The 24,024-nt window shown below is 44.8% G+C and overlaps 1 protein-coding gene across 1 annotated transcript; it reads left to right on the top strand.

Annotated features, from left to right (window-relative positions):
• The first annotated feature begins 1,419 nt into the window (after positions 1-1,419).
• Positions 1,420-23,771, top strand: CUNH6orf118 (chromosome unknown C6orf118 homolog). The gene is made up of 10 exons (XM_041680424.1): positions 1,420-1,444; positions 5,477-6,183; positions 6,956-7,078; positions 9,569-9,628; positions 12,412-12,536; positions 14,483-14,545; positions 15,096-15,264; positions 21,501-21,554; positions 22,050-22,111; positions 23,576-23,771. Exons 1-10 carry the CDS (start codon positions 1,420-1,422, stop codon positions 23,649-23,651), a joined length of 1,464 nt encoding a protein of 487 aa, XP_041536358.1. The 3' UTR covers positions 23,652-23,771.
• The last annotated feature ends 253 nt before the right edge of the window (positions 23,772-24,024 follow it).

Raw genomic sequence — 24,024 nt, 5'->3', positions numbered from 1 at the left:
GCAGGGGCTGGCTTTCCTCTGGGGTTCCACACACGCACGTGCACACATCCCACACCCCGACTCTGCCGCTAGCTAGGCTAGGGGCGTGTGGTTGGTGACTGTTGCTAGGGGTGTGTGGTTGGTGACTGTTGCTAGGGGTGTGTGGTTGGTGACTGTTGCTAGGGGTGTGTGGTTGGTGACTGTTGCTAGGGGTGTGTGGTTGGTGACTGTTGCTAGGGGTGTGTGATTGGTGACTGTTGCTAGGGGTGTGTGGTTGGTGACTGTTGCTAGGGGTGTGTGGTTGGTGACTGTTGCTAGGGGTGTGTGGTTGGTGACTGTTGCTAGGGGTGTGTGGTTGGTGACTGTTGCTAGGGGTGTGTGGTTGGTGACTGTTGCGCCATGGTAGGACATTTGTCTTTGAGGTAAGTTGTTCCCTTGCACACCAGATCTTGACAACTGAGAAGCACCTTGCAGCTGCTTTGCCACAGTGCTGGCTCTGGGTCAGGATTCACTGTTGAGGTCATAGGTCAAGGTCACAGTGGGGCTGGGGTCGAGCAGCAACACCTCTGCTCTCCTGGCTTTCCACAGTGCAGGCGTAGATATTGCTGCTAAGGAAGCTCCTCCCTGGGACAGCCCAGGTGTGTCTGGTCCTCCCATCCCTCAGCTTTCAGAGGGCCCCCAGCATCACACAGGGGAAGAACATAGAACAACACGAGTAAACCAGGGATTTGCTTCCAGAAAAATCCAGTTTTGTTTTGACAGGTTGCACAGATAATAACTGAATATACTTCTTCAATCACTTTGATGGACTATTTTAAACAGTAGGAGAGAGTTGGGGTTTTCTGTCTTCTTAAGGCCTGACAGGTATCCAACCCTTGGTGTTCTGATTTTGTCACCTAAGGGGTAGCATGGCTGTTATGACTTGGAAGAATTCTTTCTGGCTGGAGAAAAAAAAAAAGAGGCAATAGAGTTTGGTGGAGGTGTGTAAATCGGAGTTCTTTCCTCCCTGGACAGCCTTGAGTAAGTTAACAGAAGTCTAGAATCTCCATTGGTGGTGGTATCACATATACAGTAACACCACAGCCTAGGGTTGCCTTAGTGTCCACTGCTCTCTGGGCTAAACCAAGGACCTCAGCAGGAGCAGATTCATTTGGGACACCACAGGGAAGAGTCACCTTTTATCCCTAGGCTCCATAATAAGTCTGCTTAGTTGCTGTCAAATCCAAAGGAATGTTTTGTTTTGAAAAGTTAAGCCAGTGAGCATCCTTCCTGTGCTCCCTGGCAATACTGGCAGGCCTGGCAGAGGAGCCATGGGAAATACTGGTTCTCCTGCCACCCTGTGGCCAGGCCCCACAGCTATGTTGTGGAGGAGGGGCTAAGAATGTTGATTGTTCCCATGGCAACTGCAGCCTTGACTCCCAACTGGTGGCTAGAGGGGCGATGGCTAAGGATCTGGAACCTGACTGTAAGTTATCTGTCTCCATTTTTGTGTGTTTACTTGGCTTAGGTGATGTTTGATTGCCTGGGAAAGCCTGTTTCTCAGAAGTGGGTTTGAAAGTTAGGGACCCTTCTGATGGCCGAAGATCAGCTTCTGGATCAGAATGCTTTGCTTGGATCCAGAGGCACATTGCCCCTTCAGAAGCTTGAAGAAGCTGGTCGTTTCTCTCCACAACCAGGAGCAAAGGACACGTGACTTCATTCAGTCTAGAGTCCAGCCCAGGAAACAGGGTGGGTCTCTCCACCTCAATTAACCCATTTAAGAAAACCCCTCAGGGCACAGCCAGGGGGAACCTCATCTAGACAATTTCTCTTGAGGGTTCCTGCAGGGAGTCTAGGCTGTGTCAAGGTTAAAATCAAAAGTAACCATCCCACTGTGTTTGTGTTGTGTTGTGGGATGCATGTGAAGGTGTACATGTTATGTTGTGGGATGTATGTGAAGGTGTACATGTGTGTGTGTTAGTATGTACAGTGCCCCGGAGGGAAACGGATGGAGGGACTCACTAGTTCAGTGTTTGCTTTCTATAAAGTTGAGCTCAGAGCAACTTTCTGTACTACACTGCTGTCTTGGAACACAGAAGATCACAGAGAAACAGGCAGTCATATGTGGAGAACAATTCACATGAAATAAACCTAACAACCTAACAGTTTCGCTCTACATGATGACACCAATATCCAGAGGCAGAGTTCACTCGTGGACAGTTGGTAGAGGTGGTGGCATCAAGGGGTTACCAGTCTGAAGGCCCAGTGCCCAGCAGACCCCCACGTCCACACCCACTGGTGGGAAGGACGGTGAGTGGCTGCTAGCTCCACTACAAGTGTTCCTTGAAGGCAGCCACAGGTGTGCTTAGTCAGGTCAGCGTGGCGTGGGACGTTCACTACCTAGAGAGCCGGGCTATTGGCAAGAGACCTGGTGAGACGTGGTCACCCAAAGAACTGTTATGCCCGTGTCACTGAATCCCAAATGAATCCATGGAGCCAGTACCAAAGCAAAGTGCATGAGGGTCTTTGTTTAACAAACTCACGTCTGGACCACACTCTCCCAGGACACCAACACAGTGGGTGAGGAGAGAGTGAGACCCCGTGCCCAGGGAAAGGAGAGCTTTTTAAGGAGAACTGCCACAATCGGGGTGGATGGACACATGTTTTGGGGGCTTGGGATTGGTTGAAGGGGGCACAGAGTAAGATGATCTCTGCAACCATTGGTCAAACTTTGGGTGCAGACTGTTAACAAAGGACCACAAATTGCTGTCAGGAGGTCTGCAAAGACGAGAATGTCTGCAGAAAACATCTGGACCTCCATAAGTTCTATGACCCTGCTCCTTAATTGGCTATTTCTAGGGTATCACTTAAATTCTGCTATCACAGCACGTTCCTGGAACTGAGGTCGGTCTCCGGTCACTAGACAGCTTAAGATGAAACCCCTTTTATAAAATGGAGTCTGCAAAGTCAGGGCCTCACAGGATCTCTTGTTGCTAGAGTATATGAATGGTTCTTATGTGCTGAGGTACATTGGAGACCAGTGTCTGCTGAACCTTTTGGAGCCTGGGTGTGTATGAACCTGCTGAGGCTTTTTTTGTCTTTGCAGACCTTTGGGGCCTCTGCTCCTGATTGGTGTGGGTCACCTGATCCCAGCATGTTGCTGTCAGCACATCCCATGTCAGGACAGGGAGCAGGAGGGCCTCCATTTTGTTTTTGTGTTGATGTAAGTGTCCAATACACTCACCCACTCACAGTCCACCCTCAGTGACCATGGAACACAGTTCTGAGTTCACAGTGTCCCAAGTGCTTTCTCCTCTTAGTCCACAGAGCTTGTCCAAACACTGCTCGTGAGAACGGAAATAAAATCAGGAGCTGGTTAGATTGAGTAAAATGGTCTAAATTAATGTAATCTTCACAGTAAAACCTATTATTTGCATCTTGGCAAGAAAAAAAAAGAAAAAGAAAAAAATGATGAAGATATAGAGGGTATTTAACTGAGCTGACGCCGTGTCTAACAACCCAACACCGTGTTGTCCACATTAAAGAACGTTCAAAAAGTCCTCTTGTTTTCCCCCAAAGCCAGCTTGTTTTCAGATCATTTGTGGGGGGTCTGCACTTCCCAAGGAGCAATTCAAACATTCGAGTTTTCAGGAGTTGGGCGGAGATGGTAGGAGGTGCAGACTGCTAGTGTCTTTAGTCAGGAGGCTGGTGACCGCACAGGGAACAGAACACGTGGTAGACAGTGTAAGATCCTGATAGAAAGAATGGCACTTGGATTTGTCGACTATCGCTGCAAGTCAGGGGAAACACAAGCTAAGCGAGCAGTTCTCAACTGTGGGTCAAGACCCCTTTGGGGGTGAATGACCTTTCTACGGGGGTCACCTAAGACCGCCTGCATATCAGATATTTAGTTATGGAGTAGCAGCAAAAATGACTTTATGGTTGGGAGTCACCACAACCTGAGGAACTGTATTCAAGGGTCACAGCATTAAGAAGGTTGTTCTTAGCAGAAAGAACTCTCTGTGGCTTTGGTGGGTTTGAGTCTTTCCTGGACATAAACTAACCGAAGAATGGCTCTGTAGCATTGGGAACTTCCCACTCCCATTTCCCACAGTTGGGGTCGTTTTTCTTTCCTAATTTTTGTGTTCATACTTTGGAGGAAATTCAGGACTATCAGTTTTGAAAGTCACAATATTTTGCCAGTCAAGGGCATTTCTTTGTAGTGCTGGGTAAAACCTTAAAAATTTCCCTCTCAGATGTGTTTGTTTCAATATTCAGGAGAGGAAGAACTGAAGGGCAGGTCAGTCATTAGGGCTGGGTGCATGGACCTTGATAGTCTCTAGAGCAGCGGTTCTCAACCTTTCTAATGCCATGACTCTTTAATATAGTTCCGCATGCTGTGGGGACCCCCAACCATAAAATGATCTTCCTTGCTACTTTATAACTGTAACCGGGCAGGCAGATCTCTGTGAGTTTGAGGCCAGCCTGGTCTACAAGAGCTAGTTCCAGGACAGGCACCAAAGCTACAGAGAAGCCTTGTCTCGAAAACAACAACAACAACAAAAAAATAGAATACTTTATAACTGTAATTTTGCTACAGTATGAACTATAATATAACCATCTGTGTTTTCAGACAGTCTTAGGCAACCCCATGAAAAGGTCATTTGATTTTTAGGGGTCACAACTCACAGGTTGAGAAACACCACTTTAGTAATTAGAGTGGAGAAAGAATCAAACAAATAAGCAACCCCTGTCTATTCCCTGGCATGCCTTATGAATCACATTTAGAGGTGACCCTTTCATCCTTGCCAAGGAAAATTAGAACCTTAGGTGAAAATTGCCTTCTCAGAGGAGTTTTGCTTATACTCGTAAGCAACGCTGTGTCACGTCAAAGCACTTCATCTCCTTTCTGGTTGGTGCTCCTCCTTTCATTCCGTTGATAAACAATACCCAACAAAAACAAGTTTAGGAGCTAAAAGGTTTGCCAGGCTTATGATTCCAGGCACCAGTCCATCACACCACTGAAACCAAGGGGTCAGGAACTTCAAACAGCTAGTCACTTTGCACCACAGTTAAGAGCAGAGGAGAAAGAACGCAAATGTCTTTCTTGTCCTTTGTGCTTTCTCTACACCTGCGCCATCTGGGGCACTGAGCATAGGGATTGGTGCTGCCTGTAGTGGGTTGGTTCTTCCCACATCAGTTAAGGTCATAAAGACAACCTGGGACAAATAAGACCTCATGGCCAACCTGATCCGGACCCTCCCTTCTTGAGATTCCCTTCATGGGTGATTTTACTGTGTCACATTGACAATTAAGACTATCCAGCCGATTGCCCTTGGAGGGTTGTGAGTTTTATGCTGATAAGAGCCCCTGCGGCTCACCCACGTGTTCTTTATCCTCAGCTACACCTGAGGTAGCCACAGGTGTGTTTGACTTACAAGGACTGATCTTGTCCTCTCTGAAGACCTTCCCAGTGGCTGCAGAAGGGGCTCACGGTTGTGCTTTCTCTCCTGAGCAGTTTACCTGAAGTGGAAGCACTGTGAGACACGTGGTGTTAAGACTCTGTGCAACCTGAGGGAGCTCCTCACCCGACTCCAGGAGGATCACAGGGATGATGTCTATGTCTACACCTCTGGACACCTGAACCCCAACAAACTTTATAAGCCACCCCAGACTATCACCCAGCACTGGCGCAATGCAAACCGACCAAGGGAGGAAGCCAGGGTCTTCGCACCCTCTGTGTCCAGAGACAAACAGTTAGCAAAGATGAGAGACGCATGGGCTTACTTCACCATCAACACAGCCCTGCATCCCGATGGCAGCCATGACACGCAGCTGTTCCGGTATTTGAACCCACATGTGATCACTTCCCATGCTTACAAAGAGGGTGTCGCCTTGAAGACGTTTCCAGAGGACGAGGAGGATGACGAAGTAAGGGAAAGACACATGTTCTCGTGTGAAAGACACAGGAAGGAGGAGCTCAGGCTGCCTGAGATGAAAGTGCTCAAATACCCAGAGGTGACATCCAGTCGCCAGTGCTACAAGTCTCTCCCAGGCAGGGATGTGTATCGCTATGTCAGCTCCTACCTAGCTGGTATAACAAAAGCTGACAGATACAACAAATTCCTTAGCTTCCAGAAAGAAGTGTTGGCAAAGGAAGATCTCCGAAAGAATGATTTCACGGGGAGCAAAGTGGCTGTGAACCACGAGAACAAACTGAAGGAGGTAAGGAGAGTGGGGCTCATGCGCTCAACATGGGGCTAAAGTTTAGAGACCCTCATGGGCCCAGACTCAACCCGAGGTACTCCAGTTACTTGTTCAGGCAGAATGCAACAAAGTGGCTGATGCACCTAATACCCAGAATGGTCAATAAGAATTAAGGTGATGGGGAGGAAGGTGACATTTGACAAAAGTAAGCTGGAGGTAAGTCTCATGATCAGCAATATTCAGTGATGGGTGGGGACAGCTTTGGAAACATTGTATCCAAGGTACTAACCTCTTGTAGAAGATGGGTGGGAAGAGCCTGGGCAAAAGAGTTGATACAGATGCTGTTGGGTTAGGAATGATAGGGGCGTGCTGGTGGGGGCTGTGATGTGTGCAGTGACTGTGGGCTGAGAGGGAACCGTATTGACCAGGGCAGCACAGTGTGAGCAAGAATCCAAGGCACGAGGGGAGAGAAGAGCCATCTAAGTGTCAGAGAGCCGGAGCCTAGGATTAGGAACAAGAATTCTGTGAGACAGGGGAGGGGCGGGGGAGGGGGTAGAGGATGAACTTCGGAGTGCAGGAGGCAGAGGTGGAGAGAGAAAATGAGCAGGCGTGAACACACACAAGCAACTGTGGAAGAAAGGATATCAGAGGCTCCCTGATTTGCCACCTGCTCTCAGAGTCCAGCATCTGGATCGCCTTTTCCAACCATACCCTCTGAAGGACAAACTGTTCTGAAAAGAACACGGGGACCCCACCGCCTTTAGGGACTGACTATGCGTCCTCCTTCCAGGAGCTCGAGAAGATATGCACTTGCCATCCTCAGCAGTTCAACCGGTTGCAGGTCTTTGGGGAAATCTTTGAGGATATTTGCAACAGCTCTTTGATCTTCGGGGACCTCCTGAAAGAGGTTAAGGTAACAAGGGGCATTTTCCTCCTCCTGAAAGAGGTTAAGGTAACAAGGGGCATTTTCCTCGTCATGGTTGAGAGCTATGCAGGAGAAGCTGCATTCCTGAGAGGTCTCGGGCCTCACAGCAATTGCGCAGTTCTACAGAGGAAGTCATCAGTCAGAGGATCTGCGTCCTGTCCTGTCCGTCATGGGAGTCATGAGAAGCAAGCACTGATTAACTTGTTGCTCAGGCCTGTGATTGCCCACCACAGCTTCCCAACCATGAGCTCAGAACAGCATGGCAAACACACTTTCAGAACGAGGCTCTTAGACCTTGTGATTTTTGCACTGAAAGTAGCTCTGTGGGATCCAGGTTGAAGTCGAGTTGCAGAAAGCCTGTGTTAACTATCAGCCGCTGTGCTAAAATGCCCAGACTACGAACAAGATACGGAAGAACGTCTTTATTTTAAGCTTGGGTTTCAGGGGCCTAGAGCCTATTGTGGTGGTGGGAAGTCACAGCAACAGACAGGAAACACATGGCGGCAGAAGCTGGTCCATCACATTGTCGTCCATGCACTGGAAGCGGAGAGAAATAACAGAAACTAGAGCCAGGATATAAGTACTTAAGGCCTGCCTTCAGTGGCTCCCTTCTTCCCCTGAGGCATCACCAACTAAAGGCTCCATTACATTCCTCAAAGTACCACCAACTCAGGCCCATGTGTTCAAATACATGAGCGAGTGGGGACGATCTCATCCCAACCATCACAAGGCCCGTGCTGTGCTCTGATTTCCCTGAGGACAAGGGGTGGCTAATGATGGCAGTGTGCCGCTTATCTCCCGGGGCTCTTGCCACCTCCCCTTCTGCAGCTCTCAGATTGACACATGGCAGGGGATAGCATGCTTGGATATGTGTCAGGATGCTTTCCAACAGCATCTTGAATTAGTAGCTTGTAGTCAATATAGGATTCAACGACAATTCAGTGTTATAAATTTGTATGTGTGTGTGTTTAAACACATTGCACAGTTTTTAGACTTCATGCTTGAAGTGGTTTTAACTGAAATACTACTTAATACCTGTGGGATTTATGCATTCAAAAAAATAATACTTGGGGCTGGGTCATAACTCAGTGGGCAAAGTGCTTGCAGGATCTGGGTTTCAATACCCTGTACCTACATAAAACCTGAGTGTTATGATACACACATCTGAATCCCAGTGCTGGGGCAAGGCAGAAAGAGGAAGATCCCAGACTTGCTGGCAAGTCTAGCCGATCTGTGAGCAAGCGCAAGGGAGGCAGTGATAGAAGAAGAAGCCTGATGTCAGTTCTGACCCTTGTGTGCACACATGGGTGCCTATGCACACGTATTTACACACCCATGCACACGTGGGTGCCTATGCACACGTATATACACACCCACGCACACGTGGGTGCCTATGCACACGTATTTACACACCCACGCACACGTGGGTGCCTATGCACACGTATATACACACCCACGCACACGTGGGTGCCTATGCACACGTATTTACACACCCACGCACACGTGGGTGCCTATGCACACGTATTTACACACCCACGCACACGTGGGTGCCTATGCACACGTATATACACACCCACGCACACGTGGGTGCCTATGCACACGTATTTACACACCCATGCACACGTGGGTGCCTATGCACACGTATATACACACCCACGCACACGTGGGTGCCTATGCACACGTATTTACACACCCACGCACACGTGGGTGCCTATGCACACGTATATACACACCCACGCACACGTGGGTGCCTATGCACACGTATTTACACACCCACGCACACGTGGGTGCCTATGCACACGTATTTACACACCCACGCACACGTGGGTGCCTATGCACACGTATATACACACCCACGCACACGTGGGTGCCTATGCACACGTATTTACACACCCACGCACACGTGGGTGCCTATGCACACGTATTTACACACCCACTCACACGTGGGTGCCTATGCACACGTATTTACACACCCACGCACACGTGGGTGCCTATGCACACGTATATACACACCCACGCACACGTGGGTGCCTATGCACACGTATATACACACCCACGCACACGTGGGTGCCTATGCACACATATTTACACACCCACGCACACGTGGGTGCCTATGCACACGTATATACACACCCACGCACACATGGGTGCCTATGCACACGTATTTACACCCACGCACACATGGGTGCCTATGCACACGTATTTACACACCCACGCACACATGGGTGCCTATGCACACGTATATACACACCCACGCACACATGGGTGCCTATGCACAGGTGTTTACACACCCACGCACACATGGGTGCCTATGCACACGTATATACACACCCACGCACACATGGGTGCCTATGCACATGTATATACACACCCACGCACACATGGGTGCCTATGCACATGTATATACACACCCACACACCCACACATTCCGCCCCCATACACATGCCCGTCCATCTGGTGACTTTTTTTTCCCCACAGGATGAATATGAACTCTACATGGCCGCCCTCCTGGACTCGCAGCCCACAGCACAGTATAAGGTAGCAACCACCAGGGAGGGCCCAGAGTGAGCCTTTATGTTCATGGCTTCATACTTAGGAGCAGGAGGACACTCTCAACCAGGGAAGCCCCAGGTTGTTTGTTCCTCTGTCATGCAAAATAGCTGGTACTTTCATTTTTAAGAGGGTGATCTTCATATGAAGCTAAAGTATTGTGGGTCAAGAGTTTTCCTGTTCATTGACACAGCACGGGGTCATCCCCTCACCACAGCCAGCGTGACTAGGGAGGGGCATAAATGGTACTGCAGTGATTCCCAGGAAATAGCATCCTGTTGTTACCCTGAGTGGACTGATTGTCACAGCAGGTGTACCCAGAGCCACAACACAGATCTCTGTCTCCTCGTGTAACTGATGACAGTTTTTCCCAGTAGTCTCTGTAGGGTCAGTGGGTCAGTAGATCAACATGCCCTGTTCTAGTGAAAAATGTCCTAAGGGAATGATAGACAGACAGCCCAAAAGCTCCAAGAACCTGGCACCTTGAGATTAGTAACTATTTTGTGAAGTAGAAAATGCAATTTCTTTATATATATATTTCTTTACATATATATGTAATTTCTTTATATATATTTCTTTATATATACACACACATATGTATATGTGTGTACACTTAATTAAGCATATGTGTACATATATGCATATACATACACACACATATATACACGCACACACATATACCCTCTAACGTACAGAGTCAGTTCTAAATTACATCATAATAAAACACACATGGACATTACGTTCTATATTCTGAGACTTTCAATGCTATGTAATAATAGGTTTTGAGGGCCTGGAGGGGTAGCTCCACAGTTCAGAGCACTGGCTGCTCTTGCAGAGGAGTCAGGTTCAGTTCTCAGCACCCACATGGTAGTGCACAACCATTGTGACTGCAGTTCCAGGAGATCTGACACCTTGTTCTGACCTCCACAAGCACTAGGCATGCATGTGGTAAAACAATATACATGCAGGCAAAACCCCCATACACATAAATGTTCAGTCAATCAATCAAATCAGCATTTTAAGTAAAATCAGGACTGAGCAGCGAATACAGTCACAGGCCTTACTCTGAGGTGTGGCAGAAAAGAAAAATTCATGCCCACATCTCAATCAGACACCCAAGTGAGGGAACTGGCAAGCTTCTGGGGCTCTCTTTCCATTCTGAAGCCCAGAACCTAACGAGGCAAAGGCCTTTGTCACCCAGCATGAGCCCCACCTTGTTTATGTTCACATAAAGATAGGAGATTCAGATTGTCTATCACATTTTTTAAATAGTTGATAATGATGTACCGGGCCCTTTCTTCTTTGTCTTTCCCCAACCCAGTTCCACAAAGAAACCATGAATGCCCCTGCCATTCTTAAGAATTCTTAGAAAGATAAAATCTTAAACTATTGTGAAGATTATTCTACTTGGAACTTTGGTATTATTTTGCTTCTTCCTCCAGCTCTCCCAATGCACTCATTTAAGACATCTGGGCCACACATGATCAACCTGGGTCACACATGATCAACCTGGGCCACATGTGATCAACCTGGGCCACACATGATCAACCTGGGTCACACATGAGCAACCTGGGCCACACATGATCAACCTGGGCCACACATGAGCAACCTGGGCCTTACATGATCAACCTGAGCCACACATGATCAACCTGGGTCACACATGATCAACCTGGGCCACACATGAGCAACCTGGGCCACACATGAGCAACCTGGGCCACACATGAGCAACCTGGGCCTTACATGATCAACCTGAGCCACACATGATCAACCTGGGTCACACATGATCAACCTGGGTCACACATGAGCAACCTGGGCCACACATGAGCAACCTGGGCCTTACATGATCAACCTGAGCCACACATGATCAACCTGGGTCACACATGATCAACCTGGGTCACACATGAGCAACCTGGGCCACACATGAGCAACCTGGGCCTTACATGAGCAACCTGGGTCACACATGAGCAACCTGGTCCTTACATGAGCAACCTGGGCCTTACATGAGCAACCTCGGTCACACATGAGCAACCTGGTCCTTACATGAGCAACCTGGGCCTTACATGAGCAACCTGGGTCACACATGAGCCACCTGGGTCACACATGATCAACCTGGGTCACACATGAGCAACCTGGGCCACACATGAGCAATCTGGGCCACACATGAGCAATCTGGGCCACACATGAGCAACCTGGGCCTTACATGAGCAACCTGGGCCTTACATGAGCAACCTGAGCCACACATGAGCAACCTGAACCACACATGAGCAACCTGTGTCACACATGAGCAACCTGGGCCTTACATGAGCAACCTGGGCCTTACATGAGCAACCTGAGCCACACATGAGCAACCTGGGCCACACATGAGCAATCTGGGCCACACATGAGCAACCTGGGCCTTACATGAGCAACCTGGGCCACACATGAGCAACCTGGGCCACACATGAGCAACCTGGGCCTTACATGAGCAACCTGGGCAACACATGATCAACCTGGGCCTTACATGAGCAACCTGGGCCTTACATGAGCAACCTGGGCCACATATGAGCAACCTGGGCCACACATGAGCAACCTGGGCCTTACATGATCAACCTAGGCCACACATGAGCAACCTGGGCCACACATAATCAACCTGGGCCTTACTTGAGCAACCTGGGCCACACATGAGCAACCTGGGCCTTACATGATCAACCTGGGCCTTACTTGAGCAAAAGCCCAGAGTGCTTTCTGCTCTCCCTGACCACCCTACTCTTTGTGTGCCTTGCTCCTGGCAGCGGCTCCTGGCCGAAGTTAAGGGATTGGAGAAGAGCCCTGTGCACAGCACAGACATTGAACAAGCTAAGGAGCAGCTGAGGAAGCTCGAGCAGGCTGCCCTGGCAGCCCTGGAGCGCAATGACAAGTAAGGAACCAGCTGCATGGTGCTGGTGAAGTTTCCACTGATACTTAGCAAGACCTTGAAACTGTGATGCGCAGTATCTGCATTTTTCTGCATTGCCATGCACGATGTGCTACCTGTACCAATGTTGTCCTGTTAACCCGGACTTTCCCACAAACAATTGCATGTCTGACTATGGTGCTGGACCTCATGGCAAGCCTCTTGGAGGTCTCTGAAGGTCTCCTTGATTGGACTGAGGATGGCTGGGCCAGAAAGAGCCTTCTGATTTTCTTAACTTAGAAAACCCTGAAATTTCTCTGTGGTGGTTTGAAAGAAAATGGCCCCCAAAGGGAGTGGCACTGTTAGGAGGTGTGGCCTTGTTGGAGTAGGTGTGGCTTTGTTGCAGGAAGTGTGTCACTGTGGAGGCGGGCTTTGAGGTCTCATACATGCTCAAACTATGCCCAGTGAGACAGACCACTTACTCTTGCCTACAAATCAAGATGTTGGATATTTGGCTCCCTCTCCAGCACCATGTCTGCCTGCATGCTGCCAAGTCCCACCATGATGATAATGGCCAAAACCTCTGAAACTGTAAGCCACCCCAATTAAATATTTTCCTTTGTAGGAGTTGCTATGGTCATGATGGTGTCTCTTCATAGCAATAGAAACCCTAAGATACTCTCTGAGCAGTTGTATAGAGTGATGTCACCATTGGGCAGAGCGTGTCATTTTTAAGAATGTACATATAAAAGACAATAGACGGTAGCCATTCTGAACCAACCCAACAAAATAGTCCTCAGAAGCAAAACATTGAATTTTCTGTCAGTGTTACAGAGAGAGAAAGCTATTGTCTCTCACTGTAGTTTGGTCTAAAGGTCTTACACAGCGTGGCTGCCATAGCTCCTGCCCTCCCCAGGGACATGGAGGACTGGCTGTGGATGTCACATTGTGTCTTGCAGGTGATACTTCAGGTTTTGGCCTAATGTATACGTTTCCCCTGTATCCATGTGTCCCTCACATTTGACTTTTAAACATTTGTAGTGTGACCTGTGTCCACTTTCTTCCATGAAGATAGTTACACTCTTAGAGGCCCTGACTGGAGGTGTCAGGTCCAGGTGTGATCACATCAGACAATGAGGGGGGACCCAGGCAAGTCCTAAAACAAAGGAAGTTTGCTATTTATGAATCCCAGAGAAGAAGGCAACACACGCTGCAAGGACAATAGGAGGAGTGAAACATTGTAGACCATGTTAGACTTGGTGTCAGATACCGAGAGGAAGTGGTGGCTTCAGAATGCCAAGCCAAATGTGTCTACCTTGGGCTCCGAGCCTATCTGCCATGCTCAGGGGAATCACACTGACTGGGGCTGGGGAGTAGACCAGGAGGGAGTCAATCCAGATCCCTAGCACCCATAGAAATTCACGTTAGGTATGGTGGTTGCCCTGGAAACATATGTGGAGGTGGAGACAGAGGATCTCCTGGTGTAGTAGGCTACCTAGACAAGTGGAATACTTAGCTTTGGTTCAAGTGAGAGATCCTATTTTAGTAGTATAGAGGATCAAGGATGATGCCTGACATCAACCCCAGGCCTCCACAGATATGTGTGTTACAGGCACATCCACACTGTCATACACAAGTGTATCCACATTCATACACACACACACACACACACACACACACACACACATACACACATGTACTAATGCACACATACATGCAAACTCACTGGCAGGCACACATGCATGCATGTACACACAGAGACATGCACTAATGCACACATATATGCATATACATACACACTCACCAGCAGGCACACATGCATGCACGTGTGCGTGCGCGCGCACGCACGCACACACACACACACACACACACACACACACACACACACGACTTGTGTTATAAAATGACCAGTTGTAATAAGGTCCAAGAAGAGCTTGCTGTTGTGTATCTGCTTACCTATCGATTTTTAGACTGAGAAGTGAACTGGAGGCGGAGAGCCTGTTGCTGCAGTCCGCTAAGGAGAAATCAGGTGAGTGCCTTCCAGGACTGCCAGCTGCCTTTCTAGTATCTTCTCTGGGTGACTTGATCCACCTCCCTTTCCTCCCTCACCATACACCTACCTAATTCCTACTCCCACTTCAGCCTCCTGTTCCTCAGTCTTCAGCAGATTCTCCTTAAACCTGAACCAAACTGCATGGTGTTCACAGGGGTCTCCCAGGGCGCTGTGCACCCCTCCCCTGCTCCATCCTTCTCATGTGGTTTCTCAGAAGTGTGCACTGTGAGAAAATAACCTGGTGGAGGTTCTGGTCATCATTCACAACTGCCCCTTTCCACTTAGCCTGGAGTCTGCAAGACAAGGCACCCACAATGTATGCAACCACATTGAGAGGAATACCCTATTTATTCAGAACAGTTAATTTTTATTAATATGCTTGAGTTATGTGATATAGCTAATACATATATACATATACAGTTATACTACCAGTATACGTAACATATGACATACACCCAGCACTCTTAACAAGTGTTGAGATATAAAACAGAGTAACTGCTTTCAAAACTATCTCCAGAATCTTTTGATAGAAACAAAAATGATGAGGACCAACTCACTCTGATTGAGAAGGTTGAGAAGAGGAGATGCGAAATCTTTGAAAAATGGGATGAGATTAAAGCACTGGAGAAACACATTAAAGAGACGATGGTGCATTCAAGAGTGTCGGATATCACCGAGAATGGGATTAAAAGCGTAGAGGTATGCAAATTATTATTCATGTAAAGATTTCCTTTTTTGTTTGTTTGTTTTTTTGTTTAACCATACCCGCAAAACAATTTGATTCAGGGTAAAATCTAATGAAGCTTAGTCCTAAATATGCTTTCACTTCAAAAGGTGTAGTGACTACATAGAGCAGTGAAGGCCTAGCTAAAACAACAACAAAGGAGACATGAGTCTCTGGAGCCTTGTGAGTGCTCGCAGGGAACTTGTGGGAAATGTGGACTAGTAGGGTCTCTTGTGGCTAGTTCCATGTATTTTAGCAGTGCTGTGCTTTTTGTTTACAATGCAGAACAAGACTTGCAAAATACATAGAAGGGTAGTGTTGCTCTAAACCATGGGTGGGAATGCAGGATATTAACTGAACACTGTTCCCGTAGCTACTCAGTGTAGCTACCCGGAAGATCAAGTCACCCTAACAATCAGTTACTGATGCTGTTGTGTGTGTGATTTATGGTTGCAAGCACACTGGGCTATGCTCTGGACTGGTTTGTAGACACCACCGAAAAACAAACACCACAATTAGATGGGTTGCAAAAATTATTCGATTTCTCAGTGCATGTAAACTTATGGTTAAATTCTATGGCAGACAACTCCATGCTTAATAACACACTGTTTTAAGTACAATGAAAAATAAACCATCAGTGCTACATGCTTAAGTTCACTGGGGCTATTGGACTTGCTTGACACAGGCTTGTCACCAACCTTCAATTCCTAAGAAAAAGAAACAAAATTTGTCAAGCAAATTGGCCTCTTTAGGAGGCAGATTTTCAATTCTGAGGAACTGGAACTCTATCTCAGGAAAAGCAAAGCAAGAGATGGGTTGAATGCATAGGGCCAGAGGACAGAGAGAAAGGCTGAGGCCATATGTGGCTAATATAGCAGTGAGTCTAGGGGTTGTGATCTGTTACAACAATGGAACACTCAGATTAACATTTCTACATTCTCAGAAATGTACCATAAACCAACTCATATTTCTAGGAATGATATTACTAGGTACTGTAAAAACAGTCACTGACCATTCAGGCTGTACAAAAACATAGAACAACAACTGGCAAACTCTCCGAGGTACCAATGGCCTTAGTTTACCAGTCCAGAGCATAGCCCAGGTGTGCTTGCATCCATAAATAACACACGCAACAGCATCAGTAACTGATTGTTAGGGTGACTTGATCTTCCAGGTAGCTACACTGAGTAGCTACGGGAACAGTGTTCAGTTAATATCTTGCATTCCCACCCATGGTTTAGAGCAACACTACCCTTCTATGTATTTTGCAAGTCTTGTTCTGCACTGTAAACAAAATAAATACAGACAATTCTATATTGAAGAAATGGCGTTTAATGATAGAGGAACTGCAGGCATTAGAACAGTTGGTACAGGAGCAGCTAGACGCTCAGCATTTTGAGAATCATCCTCCCTTTGGAATTCTCCTGTGTTTGTTGCTAAAAAGAAATCTGGAAAATAGAGATTGGTAACAGACCTAAGAGCTTTTAATAAGGTGATTTAGTCAATGAGCTCCCTACAATCTGGAATTCCTTTGTCTTCTGTATTACCTAAAGGAGGGCATCTTATAGTTTTTGATTTAAAAGATTGTTTCTTCACTATATCTTTAAGAAAAAGACAGAGATAAATCTGCCTTCATATACTAATTTTCAGACTGTTAAAGGATATCAATAGAAGATTCTTCCATAGGTAATATTAACTAGCTCCACCCTGTGCCAATATTTTGTAAGTCAGCCTTTGGAAATGATATATAAGCAATTTCCTAAATCTGTAGTTTACTTTTACATGGACAACATTTTGCTATCTGATTCAAATGTAGATACTTTATAAAGAATGGTTGAAGAAGTAAAGAAGTTTGGCCGTGTATGGACTACAAATTGCTCCTAAAAAAATACAAAGAGGAGATTCTATAAACTATTTAGGTTATAAAATAGGTTTACAGAAATTTAGACCACAAGAAATCAAAATTAGGAGAGATCAATTGCAGACTCTTAATCACTTTTACAGAGTGCTAGGAGACATTTTCAATCTATGGCCCACTATTTGGATAAAAGCTGATGAACCTATGAATTTAAACAAAACCACAGATTGTAACAAGGACTTAAATAATCCCAGGGAGATACCAGCTGAAGTTGAGAGAGAATTTACTTTGATTGGAGAGAAATTATGGAAGGCACATGTAGATCATGTGAATACAAATCTTAACTGCATTCTGATCATATTATCCTCTTAACAATCCCCTACAGAAATTTTAATGAAGAGAGAAGATATTATCTTAGAATGGAACTTTCAACCACATAAACCAAGTAAAAAAATAAAAAAAAAAACGTATGTGGAAAAGGTCTCTGAGTTAATTATAAAAGGAAAATTGAGATTTTGTCAATTTGCAGGAATAGATCCTGCAGAAATTGTAGTACCATTCACTAATGATGAAATTAACAGATTATGGGAAGAAAGTAAATGTTGACAAAGAGCTTGTAGAAAGTTTATGGGGAGTGATTAGCAACAGCTATCCCAAAAAGTGAGAGAACTTGACTTATCAGAGAACTAATTGGTTCCTTCCTCACATTGTATGGGACACACCAATAACTGGAGCCCCTACATTCTATACTAATGCAAATAAATCAAGAAAGGAAGGTTACAAACCAGAAAATTGAAGAAATCCCTTATGATTCTGTCTAAAATCATAAATATATGCTAATTCTTATGGTACTAAGGGATTTTAAAGAATCTTTCAGAATAGTTACTGATTCACAATATGAAGAAAGAGTTGTTTTGCATACAGAAAACACTAAATTTATACCAGATGATACAAAATTGAATTTATTATTTATTCAAGTACAAGATATAATCAGGAGTAGACATCATCCCATGTACATAGCACACATCCAATCTCATATGGGTCTGCCAGGTCCTCTAGCACAAAGATAATGCAGAAATTGATCGATTATTAATTGGGAATGTGCAGAATTTCATAAAAAGCATCATGTCAATAGCAACAGTTTAAAAAAGGACTTTTTATCACATGACAACAAACCAAGGAAATTATAAAAATATGTCTTACTGGCTCTTTATACAACCAAATACCACTACCTACAGGATGTAACCCAAAGGGTACTCAAATGAATGAAATGTGGCAGATGAATGTGTTACACAATTTCTAGAATTAGGAAAATTAAAATATGTACATCACACCATTGACACCTATTCTGGTTTTAAATGGGCAGCTGCTTTGAATTCAGAAACAGATGATTCAGTAATCACACATTTGCTAGAAATTATGGCCATCATTGTTATACCTGCACAAATAAAAACAGATAATGCCCCAGCATATGTCACTAAGAAAATGAAACAGTGTTTTTTTTATATTATAATATGAAGCATATTATAGGTATACTAAACAATCCTACAGGTCAGTAAGTTAGGGAAAGATCAAACTATAAAGAATATGTTAAATAAATAAAAAGGATGGTAAATATACCCCCAAAATCAATTGCCTAATGCTTTATTATCCTTGAATTTTCTTATGGTTATGAGAAAGGAACAACAACTGGAGAGAGCCATTGGGCAAAAGAGAAAACTTTTAAACAAAATCAGTCAGTGTATTTCAAGGATGTGTTGACCTCAGAATGGAAACCTGGAGATGTGCTACATTGGGGAAGTTGTTTCACTCTTGTTTCCACAGAAGAACAAAAGCTATGGATGCCATCAAAATTAATCAAGATTCAGTTAGAAAAGAAGAAACATCTTGATAAGAGAAATGACAGCTCCTTCATTGAGGTGACAATTCTACAGGCTGTAAGGAAATCTCACAAAAGTTATGGCAGGTTTATGTTCTTATCTTTGCAGGAAAACAGAAAATACCCATCTTTGAGAAGTCAAAAGACCTTGGAAATCTATTTGCCTAAAAAAGAAAAGATAGCTATCCAGAAAAATCTAAAGCAAAGAAAAATCTAACTAATGATACCAGTAGTCTCTGTAGGGTAAAATCTTACTATCTAAACATACATATCTCCTTACTTCTCAATATAATGGTAGTCCCAACTCACTTACAAATCAAAGCTGGCTTTGGAGTTGAACTGTGGCCTTCCTTCTTTAAATCTTAGTATGTTGTTTAAAGAAAAATTCAGAGTTTCTGTCTCATATCATGAGAGCCACCTGGTGTGGGACAGAAGAAAGGTAAAAATCTAGAGACTAAGGTTATCAAAACTCTGCTTTCAAAAATTCTACTACTCCCCATATCTAATTTTGTCTCTGTGGTACCTTTCTTTATTCATATCTATCAATACAAACTTTCCATTTTGATGTGAACAATGTTTAATTTTTCCACAATGAACAATACATTTTCCTAGAGTAATCTCTGAAGTCTCCAGAAAGAAAATGGGGCAGCACAACTATGATTCCGCTTGGTTCATATGATGTCATTTAGCTGAATGCACCACTCAGTGATCACTTTGGACTACAGACTGTTCAGAATAGTTTCAAAGTGGTTAGCAGAGATGATCCAGTCTAGCAGACTGTTCTAGCCAGGACTTGAGACAAGCCCTGTACTTTCCCATTTCCCATAGATTGAACAAAAAAATGATATAGCTACCTCTCCCAGGACCTGACAACTCAATTTTTTTGGATACTCTAAAGATACTGTAAACCCCATACAGAAGGAAGTAAATTTAAGAGTACAATGTATACATTCTCAAGAGGTGAGGTGGGTAGTTTTTGGTTTCTCAATGGATTATGGATATTTGTTATTGTTTAGGGGGGATGGTTACAAGTTATAATTGGTAATGATCAGAAAAAAACTAAGCCAAAGAATTAGATTCAAGTTTCTTCTTTTGAAGAGAAAAAAAGGGGATATAGATATGATAGGATACAAGGGCAGATTATTGAATCTACTCTGAAAAGAAAATGGTGGATATAGATAAAAGATAAAAAGCTAGATTATTAAATTTACTTTTTAAAAGCAGCTACTAGTTTTAAATGATTTACATTGGATTAAACTCTTGCATATTGTATACAAATTTGTATATTGATACAAATTTGAGATTAATTTTGTTAGAACATTCTGTACATATATTTCTACTCTTGTTCAAGGTATTATACAACTCATTTAACAATTCAATACAAATTTCTAGTCCTTGAAAATTATTATTAACAACTGTTTTGGATAATAAGGAAATAAAAGGTTAATAATTAGTCATCTATTGTAATTTAATTTATAGTCACATTAGGTATGTTTTCAAGGTCAAACAAATTCATATTTTAGATAGACAGGTTATCTTCAAACATTTCAGAGAACTACAGAATATGGCATTTAAGTTGTTTTAATAACATAGGTTCTTTTTTATGACAATGAGACATGTCTGCTCCTGGCAGCACCAATCTACTTCAGAAAAGGACATGGGCTTCTAAGAAACTCCACATGGAGTTTACTTACCTTGTGGCAAAAGTAAGCAACTGGGCAAGAAAATGCCCTTGCCTTGACTGTTGATTGTATGCTTTCCTAACTGGACAAGCAGGACACAAAAGAAAGTGAGTGCTAAACATTGTCAAGACAAGGAGGGACAGCCCTTCAGAATATCCCACCTCACAGAAAAGTCTATTGAATATGCTAGGCTTGTAGGCCAAAGATGGATGCCCCCAATGTTGCAGAAGAACTTAGGGTGACTGTCCAGGCAGCCAGCGATTTCCATCATGTCTCACATTTTTCAGAAGTAGCTTTCTTCTCTGACAGGCAGATTCCCAGGGTAAGCCTGCTGGAGTTGGGGCTGGGGTTGCAGGATGAATGGGGAGGAGAGCTGGAGAAGATCTGTGTGATGTGCTGGAGATGGGGCAGAGAGGGATGGGAGGCTGAAGCAGGGCACTGTTACAGAGAAGAGAAGAAAGCCTATAGCTTCCCAGGGAATGCTGCTGGAGTAGGAGGGGAAGGTCTGTGTGAGCAGCTAGAGGTGAGGGGGCATGGAGGCTACAGCAAGTGGTCTGTTACAGAGATGAGGATGAGATGGGGGGATTAGAATTGGAGGCACACAGGGAGAGATGAAGATCTGCAGTTAGCCTACCTCCTCGTCTGACCAGAGTAAATGTCTCTTTCAAAAGTGATGTGGTACTGAGCATGCTTAAATTTACAGCCAAGCCTGTCTCATAATGCTTCTTTAATTTCATAAATAAAGCCTTACCCATTTCTTTTAAAATTGCTTTTAAAACCATTTGCTTTCAGAATGAAGCTTTAAAATCGGAAACAACCAACAGAATCTTAAAGAAGAAAATAAAAGTAAGATGTCTTTTTAATATGCAAGCTGGTGTTTATCTGTAGAAAAATTTCCTGACGTGTCTGCTTGCCTGTGTCATAAGTCACCCAAAAATGTCTGCCTTCTTCTTATGGAATAGCCGTCTACTGTGTTTGCTGTGTCTGGCTGTGCAGACTTCAGCCTAGAGCTGGACTCTTGTAAGCAAGTGCATTAGTGAAGACATACTACATTGTGATGACCATCATAACTGCGTCTCTCTCTAATTTATCCACCCACCTTGCCATCAGAACAAGGAACACTACAGCCAGCAAGGAGTGGAACACTCCAAACACACATGGACAATTGCCACTTACATCATAGTTCTGCACAGCCTGGCTGTGTGTGCCTCTAAGCTGTGCTGGGTGTGGTTAGTGTCCTATAACTGGCAGAACCACCAGTTCTGATTCTATCTTATTGTCATTTTGCATGACCAACTTCGTGGTATTCTAGATGACTGGAGGTTTTTCATATTTCTGCAGGTTATTGAAAACCAAGTCAAGCAGCTCATAAAACAGAGTAAGATCGGCGAAGAGGAGAGGCAGTAAGCATTGATACTGTGTTCTGAAATGTGTATGTGTGTGAATGTGCCGTTACATATCTGTGGGCACACGTGTGTGCAGATGGAGATGAGTACATGAGGCTCTGGGTTACCGTGAGGATTCTTTCTCGTTTACTCCACCCTATTTGTTGAGGCGTAGTCTCTCGTGTGAACCCAGAGGTCACTGACAGGATTAGTCTCTTTAGGCAGCTTGCCCTAAGGGTCTGTCTCCACCTTCTGAGTGTTGGGATTCACAGCGGGATGCCTTCATGCCTCGCTGGCATTTACATGGGTTCTGGGGATATGAACTCCAGTCCTTACATTTGGTGGCTGTGCTTTGCCCACTGAGCGATCTCCCCAGTCCTCTGCCAGATACTGTGCTGGTAAGGGCTCGAGTGCTTGAGGAATTGTTCACGTGAAAGGAGACGGGACTTTGACAGCCCTCACGAGCGCTGGCTTTAAATGCTCGTGCCTTGTCTCATGTGATCAGTTGAAGATCTAGAAATCAACATGTACATTTTCTCTAACCATATGCAAATAATTTCACTAGAAGAAGCCTAAGGATTGGGTAAATTCTCAGGGGTAAGGGCCAGACATATGGTATGGGGGTAGCATGTAGCTTTGGGTGGCATTCTTTGCTCAGATTACAGGACTTTTAATGTTATTAAAAACATAATGAAATCCTGTATACATCTAAACTCTCAATTTAAAAAGTAAATGGGGGCCAGTGAGGGGGCTCAGGCTGAGTTGATCCTTGAGCCCCACACGGCAGAAAAGGGCTGTGACCTCTACAAGTTGTCCTCTGGCCTCCATACATGCACCATGGCCTGGACCCAGCAGTGTCCTGCTTCCCTAACTTTCTGTACATGTGTGTTTTTTCATGGAGCCCCACAGTCGCTGTTTCTAGGCATCGGGTCTGTGTTACAAGGCAAAGGACAAACAGCCCTTTTTCTCTCTGAGGCTCATTTATTTAGTATTTATTCATCTTGCCTGATGTAGAAAGACGGTCTTTTTCAGGCACCTCCTCATACTAGCATGAGGTCCTGACAGGCTGTAGTCGTAGGGAAGGGCAGAAATTAGGGACTATACTTTCCCTCTCACGTGGTAGAGGAATGAGCAGAGAGAGCCTGGACCACTCTCCCAGGTCCTTATGTGGGGCCAGAAGTCAGCAAAGAGCAGTCACGGTTGCCGGACCCCACTCTGGCTAATGGATGGGCTAGAAGGTGGGTCGTCCACTGGTATCATTAGCCCAGAAGATGCTGTAGGGGGTACCCCTCTGGTCCTAGAGAAGCCCCACGGCATTCAAGGCAAGGCTTATGTGTCGAAACGACCAAAAAGAAAGCTTGTTGACTTCTGTCTCATCTGTTCGGGTAGATTTGTCCTAAAATGGATATTTACTGGGACTTACTTTGCTCCTTAATGTCTATTTTTCCTAATCCATTGCATTTATGTCTTGTGCATTTTAAGGATTCTTTGTGATCTCATTAAGGAATATGCAGATTTAGAAGATGTAGAAGATGACTCTAAGATGTTTGGAAAGTGACAGAGGGGTCTCCACAGCTGAGCCCACCACCTGGATAGCTCCATGAAGATGTTTCTTTTTGTCACCTCCCCGCTAATAACGTCAGTGCGGGATCTGCATCTTCCTCGGCGTGTTGATAGATGTGTGCTCCGTGCGATTCATTTGACTTCTTCCATGTGTGTCATGATCTTTAGCTCATCTTTCACTCTGTAATTTTCAACTGGACAAACCACTTTAAATATTTATTAAGAACAACGATTTAACCCTGCTGTGTTATATACCAGTCCTGTCTAAGTGCTAACATGTTTCCATACGTTCTTTAATGCAATAAACGTCACACCCATGCTGGTCATGTGCTTATTGTGACCAGACGGTCTGACAGAAATATCTGAAG

The sequence above is a fragment of the Microtus oregoni genome, unplaced genomic scaffold, assembly GCF_018167655.1.
Source record: "Microtus oregoni isolate MIOR12 unplaced genomic scaffold, Mior012 000033F_ref0000390, whole genome shotgun sequence".
NCBI classification, from domain to species: Eukaryota; Metazoa; Chordata; class Mammalia; order Rodentia; family Cricetidae; genus Microtus; species Microtus oregoni.
Note: the sequence above shows the minus strand (reverse complement) of the source record. Positions and strands in the feature narration are given on the sequence as shown.

Coding starts and splice junctions, on each gene's coding strand:
- CUNH6orf118 (XM_041680424.1), top strand. CDS start 1,420: ATGGCTAAGGATCTGGAACCTGACT. Junction 15,265..21,500: donor ATGGGATTAAAAGCGTAGAG/GTATGCAAATTA, acceptor ATTTGCTTTCAG/AATGAAGCTTTAAAATCGGA. Junction 22,112..23,575: donor ATCGGCGAAGAGGAGAGGCA/GTAAGCATTGAT, acceptor GTGCATTTTAAG/GATTCTTTGTGATCTCATTA.